The sequence below is a fragment of the Lytechinus pictus genome, chromosome 3, assembly GCF_037042905.1.
Source record: "Lytechinus pictus isolate F3 Inbred chromosome 3, Lp3.0, whole genome shotgun sequence".
Lineage (NCBI taxonomy): Eukaryota > Metazoa > Echinodermata > Echinoidea > Temnopleuroida > Toxopneustidae > Lytechinus > Lytechinus pictus.
The window spans coordinates 35,230,553-35,255,983 of record NC_087247.1 but is presented as its reverse complement, the minus strand read 5'-3'; the positions used below and the strand labels follow the sequence as shown (position 1 = coordinate 35,255,983).

At 35.3% G+C, this 25,431-nt stretch overlaps 2 protein-coding genes across 4 annotated transcripts; one reads left to right on the top strand and one right to left on the bottom strand.

Moving 5' to 3' along the window:
- Positions 1–772: 772 nt before the first annotated feature.
- LOC129257373 (vacuolar protein sorting-associated protein 72 homolog) lies at positions 773–9,442 on the bottom strand. Of its 3 annotated transcripts, none has more exons than XM_054895680.2 (7): positions 9,151–9,442; positions 7,564–7,708; positions 6,595–6,747; positions 5,926–6,052; positions 3,335–3,529; positions 2,672–2,831; positions 773–2,276 (listed from the first exon to the last, which is right to left on the bottom strand). In XM_054895680.2, the coding sequence occupies exons 2-7, from the start codon at positions 7,678–7,680 to the stop codon at positions 1,961–1,963; spliced, it is 1,068 nt and encodes a 355-aa protein (XP_054751655.2). In that variant the 5' UTR covers positions 7,681–7,708; positions 9,151–9,442; the 3' UTR covers positions 773–1,960. The 3 variants fall into 3 exon arrangements, with proteins under 3 accessions (XP_054751655.2, XP_063952977.1, XP_063952978.1); XM_064096907.1 differs by having other exon boundaries at positions 7,564–7,700; positions 9,151–9,438; XM_064096908.1 differs by lacking the exon at positions 9,151–9,442 and adding an exon at positions 8,862–8,966.
- A 536-nt stretch (positions 9,443–9,978) lies between these two features.
- LOC129257372 (lysophosphatidic acid phosphatase type 6-like) lies at positions 9,979–25,033 on the top strand. The gene is made up of 8 exons (XM_054895679.2): positions 9,979–10,374; positions 14,042–14,173; positions 14,993–15,123; positions 16,199–16,287; positions 17,126–17,352; positions 17,839–18,026; positions 19,898–20,066; positions 22,146–25,033. The coding sequence occupies exons 1-8, from the start codon at positions 10,093–10,095 to the stop codon at positions 22,263–22,265; spliced, it is 1,338 nt and encodes a 445-aa protein (XP_054751654.2). The 5' UTR covers positions 9,979–10,092; the 3' UTR covers positions 22,266–25,033.
- The last annotated feature ends 398 nt before the right edge of the window (positions 25,034–25,431 follow it).

Here is a 25,431-nt window from a genome sequence, read left to right as displayed (position 1 = left end):
TTTCAAGGTATTTCATAATTTTACCATCCAATGGTAACTTCCCTGGAATCCTTGATTTTCATTTCATTTCATTTCATTTATTTATTTCACTTCCATCAAACAAAAACAAATTGTATACCATATATAAAACATAAATATTTGTATCCGTTGCAAACAAAATTAATTATACATATGTAGTGAAAAAAAAAAAAAAAAAACTTAGACGATTTGGGCAACACATTGTAGGTTTTAAATATATATACTATTTTCCAATATAAATTAAATTTTGATTGGCTCTTGAGCATGGTTTCCATAGTTACCTCCATTGGATGGCAAATTTAACATTGAAATAACTTTTATGCAACAAGACCCAGGATGGTAGCATTGAAGATTGTAATGAAGGGAACAATACAAATACAGGTGACAATGCCTCTGTGCATGAGGGAATATAAACACACTCCAACAAGTTTGTCATTCATGCAACATCACACAAAATTGCATCCGTAAGATGGAACTGTGCTTTATGTAATATTCTCGACACAATCTACTCAACAAGTTGCTATGAAACATTATCTAAATGATCTCAGTATTTGAAATTTCTTATTCATTGTTTGATTTCTTTCAAATTCGTACCATTCGGTGGTTTAATATTTTCTCAACTACCAAGATTGTATTCCCTTTAAACAAAGCATTGGGAAATATTTTGTGATTTTACATTTATCATCTTTCTTTGATATCAAATCAGATTATCATAATGCACAAACACATAAAAGTATGATATCCATAACATATCTCATTTTTATAAACATTCATTTAATGGAAATAATGCAATTTCAAATTAAAAAAAAGTCATAAATAAATTACAAACCATAATTCTCATGTGAGAAAGTATTCATCATTTGTGTACAACATTTTTTAGTTGTAACACATTGTGGGATGGAGAAAGGTTTAAAGTGAAAATTTGGGGTCTGTTTCACAAAGAGTCAAGTTTGAATTAGAGTTGCACTTCATTCCTAGTTGAATGCCAAGTATAACTTATACCTGCACCGGTCAAGTCAAGTTCCCATAATATGGTCAACAGTGTAGTCAATTCATCGTGTTGGATATCATATGCCCATTGGCACTAATGCATTAATTTATTGTCACTCTAATCTATGTAGGAAGCAGCCAACACTTGGTACAATAAGAAACAAAATCATGTTATCACATGGATAACATTTCATGAAGTGTCATGTCAGTTTTTTTCTCTCAGCTAATCAGATGTAAGGTTTCAGTAGCTTGGAATACTTTCCAGTAAAAATCACCGACATCTCACTTCATGAACATGCCCCCTCTTGTTGAGGGTAGGGATGATTTTGAAGCCTCTATATTGGATAATCTAACTTGGCATCAAGTAACTTCTCTGAAGTCTATTGGCACTTTCTGCTTGCCTCACATCAGATCTTGCATACAGATCAAATATCTTGGGAACATAGAAATCTGTTAGACTTTTGAGAAATTGGCTTTCGGGGCAAATAACAGCCATTTAGAATAATCTGGTCTGAAAACTACTGCAATTTCTGCAATATATTTGACTTCTGGAAGGTTGACCTGTGCAAAATGGACTATACAAATAGAACATGGCACTTTAAATTCCAACCAAGGCAGATAGTATGAAAATGCCTGAATGATGACAAATTCCTCAATATACAGGTAGAGGTGTTGTGGCTGAGTGGATACATCTCTGAACTTTGAACCACAAGGTTTCAAAAGGGTTCAAAACCCACCGTAGCACTCGTGTCCTTTGGCAAAGTGTTGTGTTCTACATATGCCACTTGGTACCAGGTAGGAAGAAATTCCTTGAATGCTTGACCAACTGAATAGAGTAGCCAGGGTAAGCACTTAGAAACATTGGAATAAGCGCTATATAAAAGTTGCATATTATCAATAATTTTATGTAGTCTCGCATCAGTTTCTGTGATTACGAAACCTTCATGTCTTTTCATGATCCTTCTTTCAAACTGGACGAACCTTTTGATTTCCTGGGTTTGACCTCTCCAGACATGGCAGCCTCTATCTCGGTAGCGTAAGTCTCTCGTATAATCTTGAATGCCTGCTTGGTGGCAAAGGCGATACCTGTAACTGGATCTACATATCTGGCAGGATACCTTGTGATAGGGCACAGCTGTTTAGGGGGAGCCCTCTTTCGACCACGAGGAAAACTCTCCTTGAACAGGTGCGGTTCACTGTATGTTATGAAGTTCCTACAGCACTTTTCCCCTGATTTTGTCTTTCCCCTTGTTGCTGGATGTGTCAACCTGATAAAATTAAAAATGAAATAGGAATGCTTGAAAATAAAAAAAATGCATTTACATTGTACAACTATTTTTGTTCTCTATAGAACATTCAAAAGTTAGTGAACCCCACCAGAAAATGAACATATTTAAAGTGTTCAAGTTCTGCCGTGTTTTAGATATTTAATTTTAAAGTCAGGTGATAAAATATTACATTCAATAAAGTTTTTGTTTCTCTGGGCTCAACAAACATTGAAGTGTTGTCTAAATTTGATACTCAGCATGAAGGAGCGCATTTTGTGATGGGGTTCACTAACTTTTGAGCACATCTGTGCTACAAATTTCAAAATTTTACGATATAAAGAAATGAATTAGAATTTGTTTTTTTTGTTAGGTAGCAGAGAAGTGTAATTACATACCCTGTTTGCGTTTGCTCCAACTTGTCAACATTAACATCTATTTCCTGGATCTTTGGTTCAACCGGCATTGTTGTGGAATGAAAGCGAATAAATGGACCTGTGAATCCTTTCTTGAACACTTTCGTCTTTTTCTTCTGTTCTTCTAGCTGTTGGAAAAGGTCTACAAAAGAGATAAAACATATAGAAAAAAATCAAAATTATAAAATATTATAGAGAAATTAACTTCTGAAGGTTTCCATGGCAAAGAAGATGTGTAGTGCGTTTCACAGTAAACCATGTATATTTCTTGGGCAACTGATGGTCCGGAAAAGGACCATCCAAACTCGACATTTTGACAAGTGTTTTCTTGTCATCTTCAGAATGAAGACCACAATATTTTGTCACACTCACACCCATGCGTTCTTCAAAGCTTTCTGTTCATTTCCTAATTCTTTATGTCGCTTGGGCAATCTACAGAGTGGATTTGGCAATTTCTAAGTCACATGTACTAGTATTATTATTATAAACATCCACATATGTGCACTTATTTATTTTTTTTATCTTTGTTTTTAATCCACAAACTGCCCCCCCCCCCTCTCCAAAAATTTATTTTTCAATCAATTGTAAGTTGTAACACAAAAATTACTGATAAGAGAGTTGGTCTAAAAATAATCAAGAACTCACATAAAGAGTGAAGATTTTTCTTCTCTGTGATCTTAGCCTCGGCAAGGAGCTCCTCTTGAGTGAGTCGTCTCATCTCTGGAACGTTCTTCTTTGTCTTCTGTTGTTTGATGATCTGTGCTTTGGTCTCACGCTCTTTGATCCGAATCTCAAACTCATTCACCCGTTGGATGGTTGACCGTCGGCTTGACTTGCGAACTGAGAAGACAAGAATTTCAACAATATTTTATTCTATGAAGACTTCTCATTAACACTACAAAATACTTCCTGGCTTCATTAAAACAATCTCCCATAATTGTTCTTGAAAAGAATTGAGCCCACTGATTTCATCCTACATATTTGGGACTCATATTAAAAAATAGGATGTAAGTTTGACTACTTAAAACGTGCTTCTTCAAACATATTAGAAAAATAATGCTGGAAAAATGTTCACAATTTATATCAACATTGAATAATTATATTAAACACCCGACTCATGCCCTAAATGAAATCTTGTAATATAATGGAGATCCTTGAATATATGTCCATCCATGCCATCAAGGCTTTATGCCATGCATGCTATATGCGCAGATTGGGTTGGTATCAGATACCCCATTCCCATCAAGGTCAATGCACTGACTATAATAATTGTTACATTTATAAAGCGCTTATTACACTTTGTTTCTAAGCACTTTACATTGTAAATATCATTACCCCGATCATCGGATCCTATCATGCCCGCACACAATGTATGCACTTTCTCCACTCCTTGGGGAGCATTCCAACAAGAGTTCAAAGACTCAATTGCTAGGCATATGACATAGGTTTTCGCATCCTACCAGATATCCACTTAACACCTGGGTGGAGAGTGGCAAATTGTGGATTGAGGCCTTGCCAAAGGGCGCTAGGCCGCGGTGGGATTCAAACACACGACCCTCTGATTGCAAGGCAAGAGTCAGAACTGCTACACCACGACGCTTCATTTTCAGCTAGCCGAAAATCATTTTGGTCAGCCAAATAGAGTTTCAAGAAGTTACATAAGGCATAGAGGCAACATACATCTACAGCTTAGTAACATAACATCCCAGCTCAAGGATTCATAGATTTGAAAGTTAAAGGACAAGTCCACCCCAACATAAAGTATATTTTAATAAAAAGAGAAAAATCCAACAAGCACAACACTGAAAATTACATCGAAATCGGATGTAAAATAAGAAAGTTATGACATTTTAAAGTTTTGCTTCATTTCACAAAATAGTTATATGCACATCCTGGTAGGTATGCAAATGAGGAGACTGATGACGTCATCCACTCACTATTTCTTTTGTATTTTATTATATAAAATATGGAATATTCTAATTTTCTTCTTATCAAGTGAAACAACATTAATTCCTCCCTGAACATGTGGAATTAGCATTGTTTAACCCTAATTCTCCCGGGGGGGGCCATAATGGCCCCCCCCTCGACAATTTTCGCGATATATCTGCTTCGCGAATTTTTTTTACCTCGCCGCTCACTGACTTTTTACTTTCAAGTCTCGCGCAAATTTTGAGACCAAATTTGTGACGCCCGGGTACGCGGTTACGACATTACGCAACATTATATAAGTGCATGTCAGACCCAAAATTGCTCATAAACGTGATTTCATGTACAAATCCAATGCAAATAGTGTATTTAGCCAAAATTCATAAATGTATCATTATTTCTACTTTTACTGATTAAACTTAATTAATTTTGCCTTGTTTATGATCAGAATTAAGTCTGGAACGATTTCCATAGAAAAAACAATAAAAAACCAAAAGTAAAAAAACAAAGAAATACATAAGAAATTCATAAAACAATAAAATACATAAGAAATTGATTTCCAAACCGAAGTTTTTTTTTATTGCGATTGTTAAGAATGCTACAAAGAATATTTTTACCAAAAATTAGCATTCTAGGAGCTTTATTTAGTGAATTAGAGCAAAAAGTATGATTTATGCATAAATTAGCATAATTAATTCATATAAAATAAAATCTCAATATTTTGGAAAATTTTACCATACAGCCTTGTAGATTACATCACACACTACCAGCGTGCAAATTTTTGTGTCGCTCGCGCGATCGGCGGCCGAGATCTTAAGGGGGGGCCATAATGGCCCCCCCCCCCCGGGAATGACAAGAATCAAAATACCCCGGGAGCTTGAGGGTTAATACTATATGGTTCAATCAAGTTGGTCCTTATTGCCAAATCTGTAAACAATGAAATATTGTATAATTCAAACAATAAAAACAAAAGAAATAGTGACTGAGGGACATCATCGACTGTCTCATTTGCATGTCACTGAGTTGTGCATATCACTGTTTTGTGAAAAATAAGCGAAACTTTAAAATTTCACAACTTTCTTATTTTATGTCCGATTTCGATGAAATTTTTGGTGTTATGCTCGTTTGATTTTTTCTTTTTTTATTCAAATCTACATTTTTCTGGGGTGGACTTGACCTTTAAAACCTTACTGAGGAAGTTCATTCAGCCAGTCCCATCAAGGTTGACAAAACATTTAATCTCAAGCTTTAAGGTTTCAGAGATCTCATTTGGACTAAAGACTTTGTTCTATCCTGAAAATGGCACATACCTGAACTGGAATCTTCCTTGGAGTAATGTTTCTTCTTCTTACTGCTCGGTGTGGTAATTTTCGCTTTCTTTTCCCTTGGGGTGTGACTTGTGGGAGATTTTTTCATGACAGGCTTCTTGGCAGGCTCCTGGAATAGGAAGATATTTATAGTAAAATCAAACTCGAGAAGTTGCAACAAGAAATCATTTAGAGAGGGATTTGCAATAGCAGATTGTACAGTACTTCTGACTACTTCTACTACTGACAATTTCCTAGCATTATTTCAGCAATCTCATACTTTTACATTCTTGGTGAAGTAAATCTGAATTGCAATTTCATTTAATAAAATACAAAAAGAAAAGCAAGTATATGACATCAACTCCCTCTTATTTAAGTGATGACATGCACAGAAGTGTTGTAAAAATACATTAAATAAACTGTACCTTACCTTTGTTATTTTTAAAATCTAATTATCCATACATGTTTACATAGGGGAAATAACATGAGGGACACCGAACGTGTGATTCTTCAGTAGATGATCGCAAGAGCAATTTTGACTATCTATATATACCTTGAAAAAATTATAAGGTAACAGAGTACAATGATTGAAAATAAAAATGAAAAAGTAAGGTTTTACAAAGAAAAGGTGGTGAAACTATAACTTTGACAAGGGATAAGAGAGGGTCTAACCTTGTAGGATTTAGTAATCACTCTTCGTTTTCTCTTTGGTCCATCATCATCACTATCACTGATTGGTTCATCATCCTCTGGGGCATCAATATCACTATCAGATGATGAATCCGCTTCACTCTCCTCACTAGAATATTCCTCATCACCAGATTCCTGGAGTAATCACATATAACAGAATCTATCAACACCAATCGGGTATTATTCAGAAATGGGTCCTCAAGATGGTTTAAAACAGTAGTCTATCTGCATTTGAACTATGGGGAAATTTGCGACTCTAAAGTTTTTGTATAAGTTACTTGAGTTGATAATGATCCTGTTCTGAATCTTTTAATTATAACTTTTTAGGTTTCTAGTGTTGCTGTAGCTTGTTTGTGGTCTATATTATGGTTGTTCCACTTTATATGTTTGTCATTTTGCCTCCGACGAAGATTCTACTAGGATCGAAAACTTAGGCCCCTTTTTGACTTTCTAATTATTATTTTATATAGGAATCAGTTTAACAGAATGAGGTGATTTTCCCCCTTTTAGGTGGAAAAATAAAAGTAATTTTAATTCCAATCCATATGTAGGATTTACATTTCAGCCTGATATCAGCATATATCACTGAACAAATTAATACACAACCTAGATATTATAAAAAAAATGTGTATTTGGTCTACACTCTTTGCAATAGAATGATCTTATTCAATAAATAACTAGTTTTCACATGAACTGGCATATAGGCCTATACATATGTGACTCTGTGTAAGTCAAACTCTTTATGCCACATAAGCAAATAATACAATTTTATCAGTAGTTACTTTAAATTCTTACAACTTTTTGTCTTATGGAGAGCAGACTCATACAAAGTTATTATTTTGCAGACTGATTATGCTTAAAGCATACATTTCCATAGTTACCAGCCTGCAAATGCAAGCTTTAATAGTCTCAAATTAGTCATCTATACTGTTTACTTAAAGTAATCCTCACCTCCTGGAAACCTCCATATGTTGTTTTATAGAATTCATCCTCTTGTTCTTCAGCAAGGAGTCTGTGCATCTTGCTGCCAGCATTGGCACGCTTTTCTCTTGTCTGGACCAGTGACATGATTATAATAGTGTGATTCTCTAATGGACTGTGGTATAAGAAATGAGAAGAAAAAAATAGAAAAGTACCAGTGCTGGTTGAAACTGAAGACCCTTTTTTTTGCTTGTCAATTTTTTTCATGGACGAAATACCCTTAATTGTTAATAGTTAAAAACCTTTTTTTATGCTTGTCAAAATTTTCCTCAGGAAAATGTGCCCCCTTTTGGAAAATCCTGGATCCATCCCTGCTGGTTATCATCTTTGAACCTGTTTTATTTTACAAATTGTTCCAAGAAAATCTGAACTTCTAGACAGTAGACAAGCATTAGACCAAAAGCTTTGGTCTCTGTTATGTTGGTTGTTCCGCTGAACTCCGTTGGCTCCACTCACCGAATACAGAGACAGAAGTTCTAGCTCGATCTGTACAGGGGACTCAATGGCCATTTGTTTATGTATTAAGTTCGGATAAAACAGGGAAGTGAAGTTGCGCGACAGCCGAAGTCACTGTTTTTTCCCCTTTTAAGTTTATTTTTCCCCGTTTCGGTGCATTTCAGGCCAAAACGGAATGATAATCTTTATTTTGGTACAGTTCTTTTTATATATTTTTATGAAATAAAGACAAAAATCGATGAGCCCCGTCAGGGGGATTTTGCATTTTTAACCCCCTAATGGTGGCTGCACGATAGCGAGCCGTCTGTGTACGAGGAGAAATATATAAAAAAAATAAAATGTTTAAAAAAACTCTTCGAAACAGACGGCTGCCAGTTGTCTAGACAAGCATCAACTTTCAAGCAAACGCCATTTTTACACGCACATGTCCCTATAGTTAATTGGGATAAAAACAAATCCCATGGCATTTCAACCTCCATCTGATACAATTATTTTACCTTTGACTTGTCTGCCTTATTCTTTTCTAAAGGCAAGCTAACGTTAGATCTTGTCTTCTTGTCTTTCCGTTAATGCCCACAATCATTATATTGATTATTATGGCATATGAACGTCAAGATTGACTTGATCTAAAGTTAGTTCTTGAAGTTGAAAAGTGCGCAAATTGCAAATTATGCCTGCGCCTGTCACCCTATTCACTTCACTGTATTCATAATCATACCAACAGGCAACACACACACAAGATCGAAAACAGAATTTCACGATAAGGCAACGATTAGAATGTCAATGTAGCTTGGTTCAGTTGCTTTTCTCACTTTCTCAACACCAAAAAATTCATCCAAACTTGAACCGCTGAGGCTCGACAAACAGGCGCGGCGCGGAATGGCCGGACCAGGCTGGGGAGAAACTTCCCGCCGAACCGCGTACGTGGACCGCGGCGGCCTAGCCTACGACCTGCTACGTCCCTAGCCCGGCTGCAACTTTCAAACGTTAGGTGTGCTATAAATTCTATTTCGCACACTCTCTAAGTAATACTTCAGTTTGAATAATTGTAAAAGAATGTCATATGCATTTTGATTCACTAAAAACTTATGAAAATATTACCAGAAGAGTGAAAAAATGAAGAAACTAAACGCCGACTTGTGCAAAGATTTTTTTCCTGCAGGATAATTGCGTCATTGGGTGATTTCAAGTACGGTGTTGAAATCTGGTGTTGGTGTTGTGACAACACCAACACTAGCCACAACACCGTACTTGAAATCAGGATGGTGTTGGGATTGACCTCGGAAAATATGACTTATTTCCGGCAGTTCGTGTTGAATGCTGGTGTTGAATGTCGTCTGCTGAACCCAGCACTGCGGCTGGTGTTGACGATCTACGTGCAATTTCCCCATTCACCAACACCAACCCCCAGGGATTGGGAAAATCATGATTTCAAGTTCGGTGTTGGTGTTGGTGTTGGCAATCTCAAGCTCTTGAACAGGCGGCGAACACGATGAAACATCCCCGTAAAATTAGCTTTTACAGTTTAGCTAAGTACAAATCATTTGAGCTGTATATATTTTGATGAAGAATAATGTTCACTCTTTTGAATTCTTGAATTAATTAAAACATTTGTATTCTGAACGATGAGCATTTAATGCATTTCTCTCAGATTTCATTTTCGTCGTCGAGACTTCTCGCGTGAAGTTGAGATGATTTAGCAGCGCAGCGCAGAGGCGTGACGTCATGTGCTATCGATAACGCAATCGGTATCATTCCTCTGAACCCAGCTCGGTGTTGGAGCTCGGTTCAGCGGCCTTTTTATGCTCTCAACACCAACACCAACACCGAACACCAAACTTGAAATCACCCATTATATACCGATAAGTACCGGTTACCGTATACCGGTATATACGGTACCTTATCCGTATGCGTATCCGTCCCCGGCCCGTACTACGAAAAATAACACTAGTGCATTCATCACGCAAGTGCAAGTTGACTGGGTCCTGGGATTTGTGTTAAATTTTTTCTTCAAACAAACTAATAATCAATAAAGATAAAGAAATGCCATTTTTCAACAAAACCCCACACCTCGGAGCTGCCATATTAGGAGCTACGATGGGCAGTGTCGGGACTGTAATACCATTTATGATGTCTCTTTCGCCCTTCTCAGTCTCAGCATCAAGCGGAAATGGAGCTGGAGAGACCCCCAGAGCTTCGGCTTGCAAGGATGCCTCTATTCCGCTGGTTACACGTGATGATTTGGAGCTTAAGTTTGTGCAGATTTTGTTTAGACATGGTGCTAGAACGCCACTAGGATCTGGATGTATCCCAAAGTCTGAGCAGGTAGGGTGTTTAAATTGGCCATCTCACAGTCACAGCTTCTTACATTTTATTTTCACTCTTCACATTTCAGAATTCAAGTGCAAGTGAAGTGACCAGCCAACAATTTGCACTTGCTCTTGTTGCGGGGGGGGGGGGGGGGGGGGGGGGAGAGGAAGGAAGGGGGAAAAGTAAGAAATAAACACAGAAAAAGAACAATAAAAAAGAAGAAAGATAATAGCAAGAAAAGAAGGAATCAAGAAAGAAAGAATCAAAAGGAAGGAAGGAAAAAAAGAGAGAAAAGACAATTTAAACCAAAGAAAGAAAGAAGTATTATGAAAGGAAGGAAGAAAGAAAAAGAATGGAAGATAGAAAAGATTCTTTAATGGGAAGAGATGAAAGGAGAAAGAAAGGAAAGGACAGAGAAAATGAAATAAATGAAGGCTGAATGAGCTGGGAGTGGGGAAGAAAGGACGATGGAAGAAAGTAGGAAAGAAAGAATGAAAGGAAGATCTATGAAAGAAACTCTCATGTGAAATGATGTGATCATCGTTTATGTTGTTATCAATGTTATGTGATTTCTACAGCCGTCTTAGGTTAATTTGGGAGAGATTCTCCCATGAGTCCAATCCAACTGTATGAGAGGCGATCTGCCACATATGATTTTTCAAAATAGGGATATGAATTATAAGCAAATTTGATAAATCCTACATAGATTGAATCCTGTATAGTGATTGGTTCAAATAGCATCATGTGACCAAATATATTTCAACTATAATGTTTGTGACGTCAGACCTCGATATATTTTTCGCTATACCAATATTCTGACGTCATTATTTCAGAAAACTGGATATTTAGCTAAACTCTCGGGCGCACCGGCCAGCGAGCTCTCTCTCCCGGGCCGGGCAAGTCCCTTGATGCGTTGGCGCAGGCACTAATCTGCGTTTCGCTGAGCGCGGTGGCTCGGAGAAAAGTAGGTAATTCAACGCAAGTAACCAGACTTTGCAAGCTCAGCGCATAGATTTTGGTTATAAATTATTAAAAGTAGGATATAAAACAAAATATATCAGGCATTTCATTTGAAAGCATAGTGGGAATTATTAGTCCTCGGTTGGACTGGCAAAACTAATATATTTCTCTCGGGGTTTCGCCCCTCGGGAAAAATAGTAATTGCCAGACCAACCTCAGATAAATTCCACTATACTTTTTCAAAGCCTGATATATTTGTTAATTGTAGCCTTCTACTGTAGTTTCTTTTTTTTTTCATCCAGACATCCACAGACAAAACAACTTGGGTTCTGACCTTGATAAATCCTTGGTTTGAAAAAAATAATGCCTTGTTTTCAATATTATTTCTTTCTTTGATCAATTTGCAAAGCAAGTCTTTATTACTACTATACTAGTATATATTCCCATATACTGACATCCCTAAAACTATATGTAGCAAAGGTGTTGGTGACTTTGATTACAGTATATCTAGTAGATGCATGATTATAGTGAGCAGAAGTCATCTTTGTTTGTATACCAGCAAAAAAAAATATCAATTAGGTTTATGGTAGATGTGGTTGCTACTTTGATGGATGGGGTCAAACCAATTTATTTTTGTCTCGCCTGCATAGCAGAGCGAGACTATAGGCGCCGCTTTTCCGACGGCGGCGTCAACATCAAATCTTAACCTAAGGTTAAGTTTTTGAAATGACATCATAACTTAGAAAGTATATGGACCTAGTTCATGAAACTTGAACAAAAGGTTAATCAAGTATTACTAAACATCCTGCCTGAGTTTCAGGTCACATGATTAAGGTCAAAGGTCATTTAGGGTCAATGAACTTTGACCATGTTGGGAGAATTATTTTCAAAATCTTAACCGAAGGTTAAGTTTTTGAAATGACATCATAACTTAAAAAGTATATGGACCTAGTTCATGAAACTTGGGCATAAGGTTAATCAAGTGTCAGTGAACATCCTGCTCGAGTTTCAGGTCACGTGACCAAGGTCAAAGGTAATTTAGGGTCAATGAACTTTGGTCAAGTTGGGGGTATTTGTTGAATTACTATCATAACTTTGAAAATTTATGGATCTAGTTCATGCAACTTGGACATTAGGTTAATCAAGTACCACTGAATATCATGTGCGAGTTTCAGGTCACATGACCATGGTCAATGGTCATTTAAGGTCAATGAACTTTGGCCGTGTTGGGGGTATTTGTTAAATTACCATCCTAACTCTGAAAGTTTACGGATCTAGTTCATGCAACTTGGAGATAAGGTTAATCAAGTATTAGTGAACATCCTGTCTGAGTTTCAGGTCACATGACCAATGTCAAAGGTCATTTAGGGTCAATGAACTTTGGCCAAGTTGGGGGTATTTGTTGAATTACCATCATAACTTTGAAAATTTATGGATCTAGTTCATGCAACTTGGACATTAGGTTAATCAAGTACCACTGAATATCCTGTGCGAGTTTCAGGTCACATGACCAAGGTCAATGGTCATTTAAGGTCAATGAACTTTGGCCGTGTTGGGGGTATTTGTTAAATTACCATCCTAACTCTGAAAGTTTACGGATCTAGTTCATAAAACTTGGACATAAGAGTAATCAAGTATCACTGAACATCCTGTACGAGTTTCAGGTCACATGACCATGGTCAAAGGTCAATGAACTTTGGCCGTGTTGGGGGTATTTGTTGAATTACCATCCTAACTCTGAAAGCTTATGGATCTAGTTCATAAAACTTGGAATATAAGAGTAATCAAGTATCACTGAACATCCCCTGTGAGTTTCAGGTCACAAAACCAAGGTCAGTTAAGGTCAATTGGGGTAATTGTTGAATTGCCATCATAACTTTGAAAGTTTATAGATAGAGTGAATGAAATGTGGACATGGGTGTAGTTGACAAGTCTTAAGTCACCGTTCAAATGTCATTTATGGTCAATGAACGGTATTATGTCATTATATGAATGATGTTTTTGTGAATGATTATTTTATAGTAGTTTTCAAAGTTAGCACTGCTGCTAAAATCGCGTAATGCAGGCGAGACTGCCAGAGGCGTTCCACTTGTTTTATTATAATTGTATTATAATATAGTTCATCAGAAATCATATTCCTTTCTTGTCTTATATATCTAGGCCAGTCATAGTGCTGTCATCACTAAGTAAACTCATCACTATCACTTTGCTCATCATCATACTCACCATCAAGATATATATAGTGTTTTTTTATCATAAATGAGATTGCACAGTGAACACACTTAAAGGTGATTTTGTTATGCCTTTTCTAATTTAATTTGATTTGAAATACAATATCTCTGATGAACAGAGAAGTAATGTTATGAATTCTTAAATGCAAAATAAAATGCAACAACAAGAGAGCAGCACTATTTACAAGTAGGCTTGCATAAAGGATGTTGAAAGAAAACAAATGCTACATTGGACTACTTAAATCATTGATCAGACACCTGACAATCACTGTATTGAGCTTACAGTATGTGTACAAAAATTAATCTGTTCACTGGTCAACAGTGTACTTGTTATATTTCAAGAGGTTCGTGAACTAAAATCATTTTTTTTAACCTTCGCAGATTGATTTGGAAATAGTGGAAAATGAAGTGAATTACGCTGTGTCATTTCAAATGAACTTGAAGAATGCAAGATTATTAATCAAACATTTCTTTTTTTGTCACTATTACAGAGCGTTTGGGATAAAGATACTTTATTCCAAGGAGAAGCTGATCTATGCATTGATTACAAAGTTAGGGCTTTAGATGGAAGACCACAGCCTGAATGGAAAATTGAGCAGTACTACAGAAAGGCTCCACTAAAGGTATGTTTGTTACAAGTATATTCACATGTTTGGATGAATTTCATAAATCATGTGGTAACAAAATTTCAAGTTTCAAATAACATACAAATGCAATACAGGCTTCCTGTGCTTTATTCAAGCCAGTCACCAGTGTGCAGGAGATGCAATCTTTTGCACATACATGTAGGCAGACCAATAGAATAAATAAATTTAAATCAAAGTGTCACAGTTAACCAGCTTCATTAGAACAAAATTTAATAAGAATTTCATGATATTGGATTTCAATCAACCAGGTTGGACTCTAAAAATGAGATTACTGTGCAGGATTTTTTTTTTTTTTGGGGGGGGGGGCTTAAATACAATTGTTTAATTCTGTGTACATGTACATATGTGCAACCATATTTTTTAATGTACTTTTATAGCACTACAGGCAAATAGATTCAAGCATGCAGAAATGATCCCACTGTGTAATCTTATTTCCATAGCGCTGGTTGGTTGATTACAGATTTGAAATCAGTATATGAAAGTTTTAATGTAGATAGGAAAATTCAGTTCCAGCAAACCAGAACTATTCATAGTATTTTTATTAAAATTCTTGTTGATTTTTGAAATTTTGAATTTCTTTATATTAAACTGGAAACAGCATTTCATAGATTTGTGTTTTGTCATTTTTTTATTTGCCAACTGTTATGCATTTGCCAAATGATATGTTTAGATTACAGTGTTACATTATTTTTCAAACAATATTGATGATAGGACAAACTGCACTGCATTTCACTGAAACCAGCAAACAAACAAGTTTACATGTAAACATATTTTCCTTGTGTCTGTAATACTCAGGGTGGATCTTTTAAAGGTCAACTTACAGCCAAAGGTATGAAACAAGCCAATGATCTTGGAAAGGAATTGAGAAGACATTACATGGAGAAACTTGGATTCCTACCCAAGGAATTCAATCCACAACTGGTATAGTAAGTGTTTAGTAGAACCAAAGTTTCATGATGGTCAAATATAATAATGAAGTGCCTGTTTATCAAGTATAGATTGTAGTAACCCAGGGGGTGCATTGTGGTTCGCCTCAACCTTTTGCAAGATAAAACTGTAACATGAAAAGCTTGCACTGAAATGTGTCATTACTTTTTTTTATTTTAAGTCTTATGCAACATATGGAACTGATTTCTGATGCCTGTGTTCGAAGTTTCAATGTCAAACAACATTTTGTAAGTTAATGTCAGACTCTGAAACGCAGCAAGCATGATTTCACATAACTATCTAATGCAAATTCTGTTTCTAGCCAAAATTCTAAAATCGATCATTAGGCCTATATTTACTTAAATTACTGATTGAAATCAATTAATTTCATGTTGTCTATAATCAGAATAGTATATCGAACAATTTCCATGGAAGAAACAGATAAGAACAAAGAGTTAAAAATGAAATAAAATAAATACAAAATATCAAATAAAACCAATGAAATACACAAAATTTAAACACACTTTATGAGAATTGCCCAATTAGTCTCTAAACAAAAATTAGCAGTTCAGTTGTATCAATCATTGATTGACAGCCAAATTTGACTTTCATGCTGCATGAATAGTGAAATTTAGCTATGCAACCCCATAGATTACATAATTTTCTACCATCCAATTTATTATCATGAGCAGCCGAGATCTTAGGGAAGTCCTAGAATACAGACGTAATGGTTATCAAGTATGGCCAATCGCACAACTAGAATGACCGGTTATTAGTTCAAGGTCAGAGGTCATTCAGTTCATTGCACTATGATGAATATTCATATTAAAAAATGATTATATTTTAAATATTTTTTATCATATTTAAAGAAACTTGTATGAACTAAATAGCATAAATTTAAGTTCAAAGGTCATCTGAGGTAAATAACTCAGTAAGTTATTATTATATTTTTCACAAAATTAGGACAATAATATACCTTTTCTTGTTTTTATTTCTTTTCCATGTGTGGTGAGGAGAATCGTATCATTTACATTGTTTTAACTTTGGTTTAAAATTCTCTTATTTTGACTACAGTACCAGATCTACCAATATTAATAGAACATTGCAGTCACTTGGATGTTTGCTTGGTGGTTTATACGGTGATACTATTTCAGCCAAAGAGTGTAAGATTTATCATTAATTCATGAAAATTTTTCATTAATTCATGAAATGCTTGTTTATTATATTAGGATGATATTAGACATTGAAAGATAATTTGATTTAATCTTTGCAAACACTAAAGTTACAGATAATTCTGTCTTTTGCATCCCTCTCATTTCATCAATAATCCGTCAATATTAGATTGTGATATTTCAAAAGTTGATTCAAGAAGAAATAGAGATAATATCATGTTTAGCACTGTACAGGTATATGACTTTTACTGGTGTAACAGCAATTAACATATAGCATATTGTCACTTGATGTAAAATATCTTAAATCTAGTTAATGATTGTCATAAGAAAGACATGCAAGTATGCACACACTACCAGTGTCTCATTCAAAACTCATTTCTACAAATCTGTCAATTCAATTTCAATTTATTTTTCTTAAAATTAAAAATAATTACAAGGTAAAAATATATATACAATAAAATAGAATGTGGAGACAGCTTGGAAGAACATTGAAGTCTTACGAAATGCTGCCACCAAAGATACAAACAATTAAAACCAAGTAATATACAAGAACAAATGAAAAGAGAGCCTATTTCAAATGAGTAACAAGATGATACATATGATACATGTAAAAAAGAACAAGGGGTGTGAGCATCCATTTTCTATCGCAACTTTGCATTCTACTGATGTGATATGGCAGTATTATTCCCAATAAATGAGTACAGAACCTCATCGTTTGTCAGTTCAGAATATCAAATACGTGTTTGATCAGTCATAGGCCTTGAATCATTATATGCAGCACATAATGCTGAAGGGAGTGCAAGATGTTACTTTTATCCTTTTCTAACAGTACCAGTGACGTTTTATGTGGATGAAGGCATGGAAGAGATCCTGTACCCAAACAGACAGCGTTGTGGTCAGCTGTCCCATCATCACAAATCTGTCTTCACGGATATGTTTTGGGTTCCAGAAATGGGTCAGACATTCGATCAAGTTGCCACAATCCTTGATTTGAGTGATGAGGAGAAAAAGAAATTAGACTTCGTCAATTTGAGAGATGAGGTCACTGCTAGATTAGTAAGTTGCTTCAATAATTTTGTTATGTTTTACACTAACCGTTCTTACGTGGTGAAGAAAAACGTGAAACACTTGTCAATGTTTTCTAAACAACAAGGTAGATGTACAGTAGTACTGTAGATTCTATGAATTTGTCCCATATAAAGTGAATATTAAACAAAGGGGAGAAATAGGATATGAAGAAGGCTTAACACCCTATGAAACATAGATATATTGACAAGGTTTAGGAATAAGATTGAATGTAATTGAGTCAAAGAAATTCAAAATGATTAGTATTCAGTGTGTGTAAAACTTGTTAAGTGTACAAATACATGTATATCAAAAACTAAACCGTTTTTCAAACCAGATTATGCAATGCATGTCATTTTCGTCTTTTAAGTCTATTGTCTTTTATAAGAGATTCAATTTCAGCAAATTTACCTACTAAAATCTTTTTCTTGTGTATACAGAAAGTTTCTTACCCTCTTTTCCTTTGCTTTTTAATAGGAACATTGCAAGGAAGTGCCTGACTTTGTTATGAATGTTGTTGATGTGATTGAGAAAAATGCCACCATTTTTATGAAGTTTGCGATTGAAGGCGGCAATCCATCTGAGAGGAATCTCATCAGATTCTCAGCTGGACCCACAATGCATTACATTGCTGAAACAATAGACGCTGCCAACAAGAAGGAGATGTGAGTACCCACATTCTCCTTGTGACCTTTGTCACCAAGTAGCGACAGACTGCAAGCTTGCTCCACCTATCATGTTGAAAATAGCACCTCCAAAAACTGTTCAATCTCATGAACCAAACATTCTTATATTAAAATCCAAATTTAGCAGTATATGATAGTTGTTTATTGGACATTTATTCTATAATAGTATACATTATGTTTATGTTGTAAATTTTTAAGTTATACATATTTGAATGATATACAATATTACTTCCAATTTGTTTGTATACAAATCCAGTAGTCAACATAAAATAATTTTCTGACAACCCCCCCCCCCCCCCCCCGAGACCAAACAATATCAATTACATATTTGAAATGTGAAAATTGAAATTATTTGATAAAAGTTAGGTTTCAATGACACTTGTGTTTTCTTTTAAAGATATGAATAATTAGAACTCTAAAGAGAATTAGACCCCAAAAATAATCTTACATATTTATAGTATTCATTATATTTTTTCATAATATTATTTATTATTACCTATACGAAGTGTTTCTCCGTGGCAATCATTATCCATATTTTGCTTTCTCTGATTTCGCAGCGGTCAATATCGTGCCGTATTTTCTCTCTTCCGGGTTTTCCCATTGACTTTGTGTGTAAATTTAACACCGGGCAATATTCGCGAAATCCGGTTGGAACCAGTTTGTGAAGAGACCGCAGTTGTAGCGCGGCTCTGTATACAGCGCAGCGCATAGTGCGATGCATGCCATGCACATAGACCAATAACTATGTGTATGCGCAGTGTGTACCGGTATGTGACGTGAGAAAATGGCTACTTCTAAGAGATTTGCTAGTTATGGTGCTGACGATTTTGAAAATATAATGACAAACAAAGATGCTGAAAATACCAAAAAGTCTACGAAACAGGTCATTGCTGTAATCCGTGAATATCTGCTTGAAAAATCTCTTCTGGGCGATTTCGAGACACTGGATAAAGAGACCCTTGGAAAGATTTTGGGGAAATTTTATGTGTCAGATTTTAGGGAAATTTATCAACACAGATTTTGGGGAAATCTTTTTAATCAATTTACTATATAGGTAATAATAATAATTTTAACTGGCATAGAATGAGACACAAACCTATATTTCCCTCTCTGAATCCAATATTGCCCGCGCCTTCGGCTTGGGCAATATTGGATTCACATCGGGCAATATAGGTTTGTATCTCATTCTATGCCAGTCAATATTATATAATTGTAATTATTAAAAAAACATTGAACATATGGTGATAGCTTTCAAATTGAAGATCAACATAACACATACAATGTAGTACTTGTTCATTCACAAATTCTTCTGTGAAAAATGACAGGAAACGAAAGAAGTGAACAATTACCTGGCACTCACAGAGTACTTCCTGATGATCGAGATAAACCAAACAATATTAAAAGGGAAAGGGAAAGTACAGATAAACCTCAAGCACATGGCATGATTTACCTGCTACCTTTATACAATTTAAACAAATCTCTTTTGTTACTGCAACACGAAAGGTTATGTAGGATTACCAAAAATATTTATGAAGTGATATTCTTATATACCAAAACTTTTCTTTAGATTTAAATTTGCATCAAGAATTTCGATTAAAAAATATAGGCCTATAGAATTGAAATTACATTTTACACCCCAAAAAATCAAAACTATACCATGAATAACATTAATACTACATGGCATAAAACCAAATCACAAATGCCACATGAGTATACTTTAAGTTGTCTAAAATAGGGAAAATATTGGCTCGTATATATCAAGAACTACAGGTAAAGAGGATATATCTCTGTCATTGAAATTGAGTGAAAAGATGATTGAATTGATTCTTGAATTGATGATTATTTTTCAGTCCTTACAAGCTTCATCTGAATTCCTGCCATGACACAACACTGATGACTGTCCTACTAGCTTTAGAAGTATTTGATGATATATGGCCGCCTCTTACTGCTTCAATCATATTTGAACTGTATGAAGACAAGGCTGGGAATGCATTTGTGAGAATCCTTTATAAAAACAAGGTAGGAAATTCCCAATTTTCGTGTACTTTTGATGTTTTCTCACCTTCATCACCATTGCCGTCTGTCAACATTACACATAGTAATCGCATTCAGGACCATATTATTGTTATGACATGCAGAGCTCAACTTGTCAGTGCATTCAAATAATGCTGCACTTTGTTATATCGCATTGCTTTACTTTGACTTGTCCAATTCACCTCCTAATCAGAGATCAATGTTACAGGAAAAGGGATAGGGGCAGGCATTTGATTTTTCAAGTAGTGAAAAAAAATATAAGGAAAAAAGGGTATAAAAAAGACATGTCTTTTGTTTAAAACTCAGTTGAGAAAAATGTCATGTTTATGTCATCTTGTCCCCTCCCCCCACACACACCTCTATTAAGATATTAAGACACATTGGTACCACCACTGCTCAAAATTACTTGCCATCTGTGAGCAATTAATTTGACTATTTGTTATTAAATGGTGAAGTATGTTCTTCTCAAATGATCAGTTGAGAGAGTATACATGACAACCCTTTTATTTTTCCTCATGCCCTGCTCATGCCCAATTTCACATAATACGTGTGATGACTGTTTATAAGTAAATAATTATGAATTTAGTTAATTTTGTCAAAGTTTATCAGTTAACAACACCCTGTGAGAAGGGAAGCTTTGAAGCCAACATTTATCACCAAGTGCCCTCCTGTTCAAAATTTGAGCCTTTCTTTTTCCTATACAAATGTCTGATTTTTGCTTGCAGAATGTAAGTGCACACACTGTCACTATTAGTTCCACCATTGACAGCTATTGAATTAACCTTCCTGGTGTAATAAGTTGAGATTCAAGATCTACATTATTATTGTGTAAAAAATTCAGGCATGAGTACTATCACCATGGGCATGTTATAAATTTGTCCCACATGTACCTTTTTGAGGATTAATCCCTCCCCAATGTGTATTGGGAGTTATTTTGACCCATAGCATCAATTTCACCTTTTTTGTCAATTGTTCAAAGACATGTGAGATGAAATGATCATAACCGTAAGTAGCATCCACTGTAAACTTCCTGATTTGATTTTGCCATTGATAGACTAGAGTTCAAACATTAGAAGTTGTTATTGTTGTCAAACTGTTGTACAATGTAATCACATTTTGCTATCAGTAATCACAAAGATACATGTATATGTTTAATTTGTCCTGATGCTCTTTCCATTGTTTTAATAGCCATAAAAATGATTTCTTTTTCATGTGTAGAACTTCAACCCCTTTGTAATACTTTTACTTGCAAAAATAATGTGATATATCTGCACACCTGTGGTTTTTTTAATCTTATATTAATAAAGCAATGTAAAACTACATATAAGAAGGATGATTTCAGTTTTGCTAAATTTGTTCAACACCCATCATGCATGAAGAAATCCAATAGGCAAAAAATTTGTTTTGAAATAGCGCCACCTTGTGACTATTACAACTGAGTTTCATGTCATATTCTTTGGGAGGGGGGGCATTCTCTCTGAACAAGTAACATTTTTCGAGAGAATATTTAGTTTGAATAGATTGAACAGAATGCTTTGTGAAAAATATACATTTTTTGTCACAATTCAAAAGAATAATATATCAATACCTGTTAATTTTATATGAGTTGGTGGCACTCACTCAATTTCTGGTCATCATGGGAAATTTGATTTAGATTAGAACAGACTTTGTTCAGCTAGAAACACAAACACTTTAAAGAATCTTAAAGAATCATACACATTCATGTTGTTGGATATATTTTTTATGTTGTTTTCCTTTTTTGTGATTATTTACATTATCTTTTGTTGTGTACATGTAGGTATAGATTCAATAGAAAACACACGCAAAAATTGTGCATGGTATATTGTAAACCTAAAAGTTATACCTAACCTCAAATATCATCAATAGATCCCATCATGTAATCTTTAAATTTCATTTTCTATCAAACAGATTCTATTGTGTATTCACAACAAAGTCCATTCTTTGCTTAATAGATTTCCATTAGCCAGTCAAGAGATTCCATTGTGTATTCAATACTGTAGATTCAAACATCTTGCTTCACTTACCATAATGTTTTACATGCAGGAGCAAAGGATATGTCAAAGTAAAGAGACCCTTCTTCCCTTTGAGAAGTTCAAGCAGCTGATTGCCCCTGTATCCTACACTGCCCAAGACTATGTAGATGCCTGCAAAATAACCAGTTAATGATTACTCTATACTAGGAATATGAAGAGGTGAGTTTTTATTTACTAGACAGTTAACACCATGAGGCAGAGGAACCTTTCTGCAAGCAATGAAATTAAATCCTCTTAAAATTGGTAGATAATTTTGTTTTTAAGCCATTAGACCCTATGCGCATGATAAGTCCAACTAAAAACAAGGTTTTATCATAAAAAATAAATAAGATAAAATAAAACTCTACTACTCTTGAAAGTGCTCCCAGTGGAGATGGAAAATAATTAGCCATGTCACTATTAAACATTGTTTGATTCAGACTAATTTGATATATTTTCTGTACCTATCAAGTTTGAAAATTCAATTCTTTATTTCATTCCCATTCAAACAACACAAAGTAATATTAATCAGATAGAAATTAACAGACTGACATTTTAAAGAAAAGCAGTATAAAATAGAGCATGTTTAAATGGAATTGAGGGGGGTCAATTAAATGCAATTCTTGTATTAAAAGCGTGGACCCCCCTTGAAAATTTAGAAAAAATGGTTACCGTAAGTAACGGTCTATTAACCTCACCTTTTTCTCGGCGGGATAGAAGCAAAAGTTGGGGTTGCGGTTTATCCACGGTGACGGGTCTGAGTCAGCCCGTCGTAACCCCTCCGGAACATGTAAGACGTCTGCCAGTTCACAACACATCGAGTGGCCGGGCGTAGCCCCCCAGGGCAATGTCGTTTAGAGGGGTATGAGCCGCGGGTATTGAGAAGCGGTTATTACGATCTGAACGCACCCACCTTCATGACACTAATATCGACTTTTTTCTCGGTTCAAAGCAGCGAAGTTCCCTGGCTAAGTTCAAAGAGACGCCAAGCATACTCGGTAATATTTTGTCACAGCTGAGCGAGCGCGAGATCGAGAGTTGAGTGAGCTGAGCTAGCTTGCATTGTATTGTGGTTATAGTGCGACTTAAGCTGGCGCTATTCATTTTTACCCTCGATCCCCTCCAAAGTCCCATTTCGTGCCAGCTTATTTTTCTTTCCCGTTTGCTTTTCATAAGATACCATGTACACCACGCACGAGAGAGACGGCACAAAGCCGTAAAAACAACTGTAAAAAAATGCCAATTTCTTTGTTTCTTGAACCTTCCTGTAATCCCGTATCCAAAATTCATGCTAAGACATCGAATGCTAGACAAATTCTGAAAGTAATTGTGATTTTGTGATGCAAGAAATGTGAATGTTTCTTCCTCCTACGCCGGGAAAGACACAGATCATTATTTGATAAGATGTACTACTGGTACCGTATCGTTGTTTGCAATGTACAAGAACGGCAGTGCTGTGTGTGTGTACACTGTGACTGTGAGGTGAGTGAGTGTGTAAGTGGCCAATATTGTCGGGACCTTTCTTTCTTGCAAACATTTGTAGATGAATTGAACAAGAACAGCAGATTTCCGCATATCGGTAATCTCTTTGGATACTTTGAAATCTTTAACTTAGTTTCTTCGTACCTCAAATATAATGTGAGAAGGATTTTTTTTTTTTTTTTTTTTTTAGTCCAAAGTTGGGGGTGCGGTTAATCCACGGGTGCCGTTTATAGTCTGTTACTTACGGTACTTAATGTTATACATTCATATACGTAATAAATAAGGAAAGCTTGGATAATTTTGGAAAAATATAACCTAGAGAGATAAGCAGATGTTGATACCCATTTATTTGAAGCTTATTTTAAAACAAATACAGTAGCTAAACAAATCAAAAGTTTACAGTGACGTAATCATATGAAGATATGAACCTTTGACATTTTTAATATGCCTAACACCTTACATTATTTGATACCATGCCATTTAATATTTTGAAGAGCCAAAATATTAGTGTTTTGTATTATTTATTGGGGGATTGTACACTTTTGAAATAATAATACTGATGATTTAGAAATTGTTGTGTACTATATTTTATGATTGGCATGTAAGTTCGATGAATCAGCACTGAGATTGCAATACATTTGTAGTTAAATAGCTCCGTCTTGTGTTGAATACACATTTATGTTGAACCCCCTGTATGGTATCCTAGGATGTGAGAGTGGGTACGTTTCATGACTTATTATGATGTTTGTTTTCTATGGTACAATACCAAACTAACATTTGAATAGGAGCTAATGAATATGGCATTGCAATGCTTGGTGATATTGGCTGAGAATGGCCATGACTGATACCTCACAGATTTCTACAGGATAGTCTTGTATTGCTTACCAAAAATGTTATCACAGTTTAGCACATTTGTCTGTTGTATGTGGAGTATGAATTGACCCATGTTCAATATCATACATGTAATTATTAATTACTGTGGGACAAATAACCTTTGTCCCATGGTAATGTTCTGCTTCTAATGAGCTATTTAAATGATTGAAATATTCTTATTTGTGATTCTCAATCATTATTCATAATGACTATTATCATTTTCATTACATTATATTTACACCGCCTGAATGATTGTAAAACTCTCCTAAAATGATAGCCATTCTCAAATGTTGTATATGGTTGGAAAACAAGAGGAGGAATTGTAGAGAGATTAAAAGATATATATGTATGATTCTCTCCAATATTTATTATTTGTAAATTATAATTACATTATCCTAGATCCTTTCTATGTACATCTACTTAATGTCTACAACATCTGAATGATGTACAAACTCTCCTAAAATGATAGTCATTCGAAAATGTTGTGCAGTGTTTGGTTGGAAAACGAGAGGAGGAATCGATGAGAGATCAGAAGATCAAACAATGGAACAGGAGGAGATGGTTAACAAATAAAACAAATAAAAGCAAGAAATTCTATCTGAGGAAATGGGTGTTATTTAATTGAAGAGAGACCCTGTAGGCAAGAGAACGGGACTCCTGTGTATGGTTACCATGGCAACCCAGCAGCTACGACAATGGCCGGTGGCATTCTAAGCTAAGAATGATTGCAGTGATGCGTACATCCATCCATAAAAGCTTGAAATCCTTTTCTTTGTGTGGATGTGGATGTTCGTGTTGCTATCTCAAAATTTAGGGTTGGTGTCTTGCTGTGCATTTTTTGTTTCTATCACTCTGAGATGAGAAAGGGTTACTGAATTTCATGCCCTCATGCACATCTGTGGTAATTTAGTGATTATCAAGCTTATGTGAGCATTACATCTATGCATCAATAGTTCTATACA

Coding starts and splice junctions, on each gene's coding strand:
- LOC129257373 (XM_064096908.1), bottom strand. CDS start 8,884: ATGAATTTTTTGGTGTTGAGAAA. Junction 7,709..8,861: donor AATTTTTTGGTGTTGAGAAA/GTGAGAAAAGCA, acceptor CTTATACCACAG/TCCATTAGAGAATCACACTA. Junction 6,748..7,563: donor CATATGGAGGTTTCCAGGAG/GTGAGGATTACT, acceptor TGATTACTCCAG/GAATCTGGTGATGAGGAATA.
- LOC129257372 (XM_054895679.2), top strand. CDS start 10,093: ATGCCATTTTTCAACAAAACCCCACACCTCGGAGCTGCCATATTAGGA. Junction 10,375..14,041: donor GTATCCCAAAGTCTGAGCAG/GTAGGGTGTTTA, acceptor TCACTATTACAG/AGCGTTTGGGATAAAGATAC. Junction 18,027..19,897: donor GCTGCCAACAAGAAGGAGAT/GTGAGTACCCAC, acceptor ATTATTTTTCAG/TCCTTACAAGCTTCATCTGA.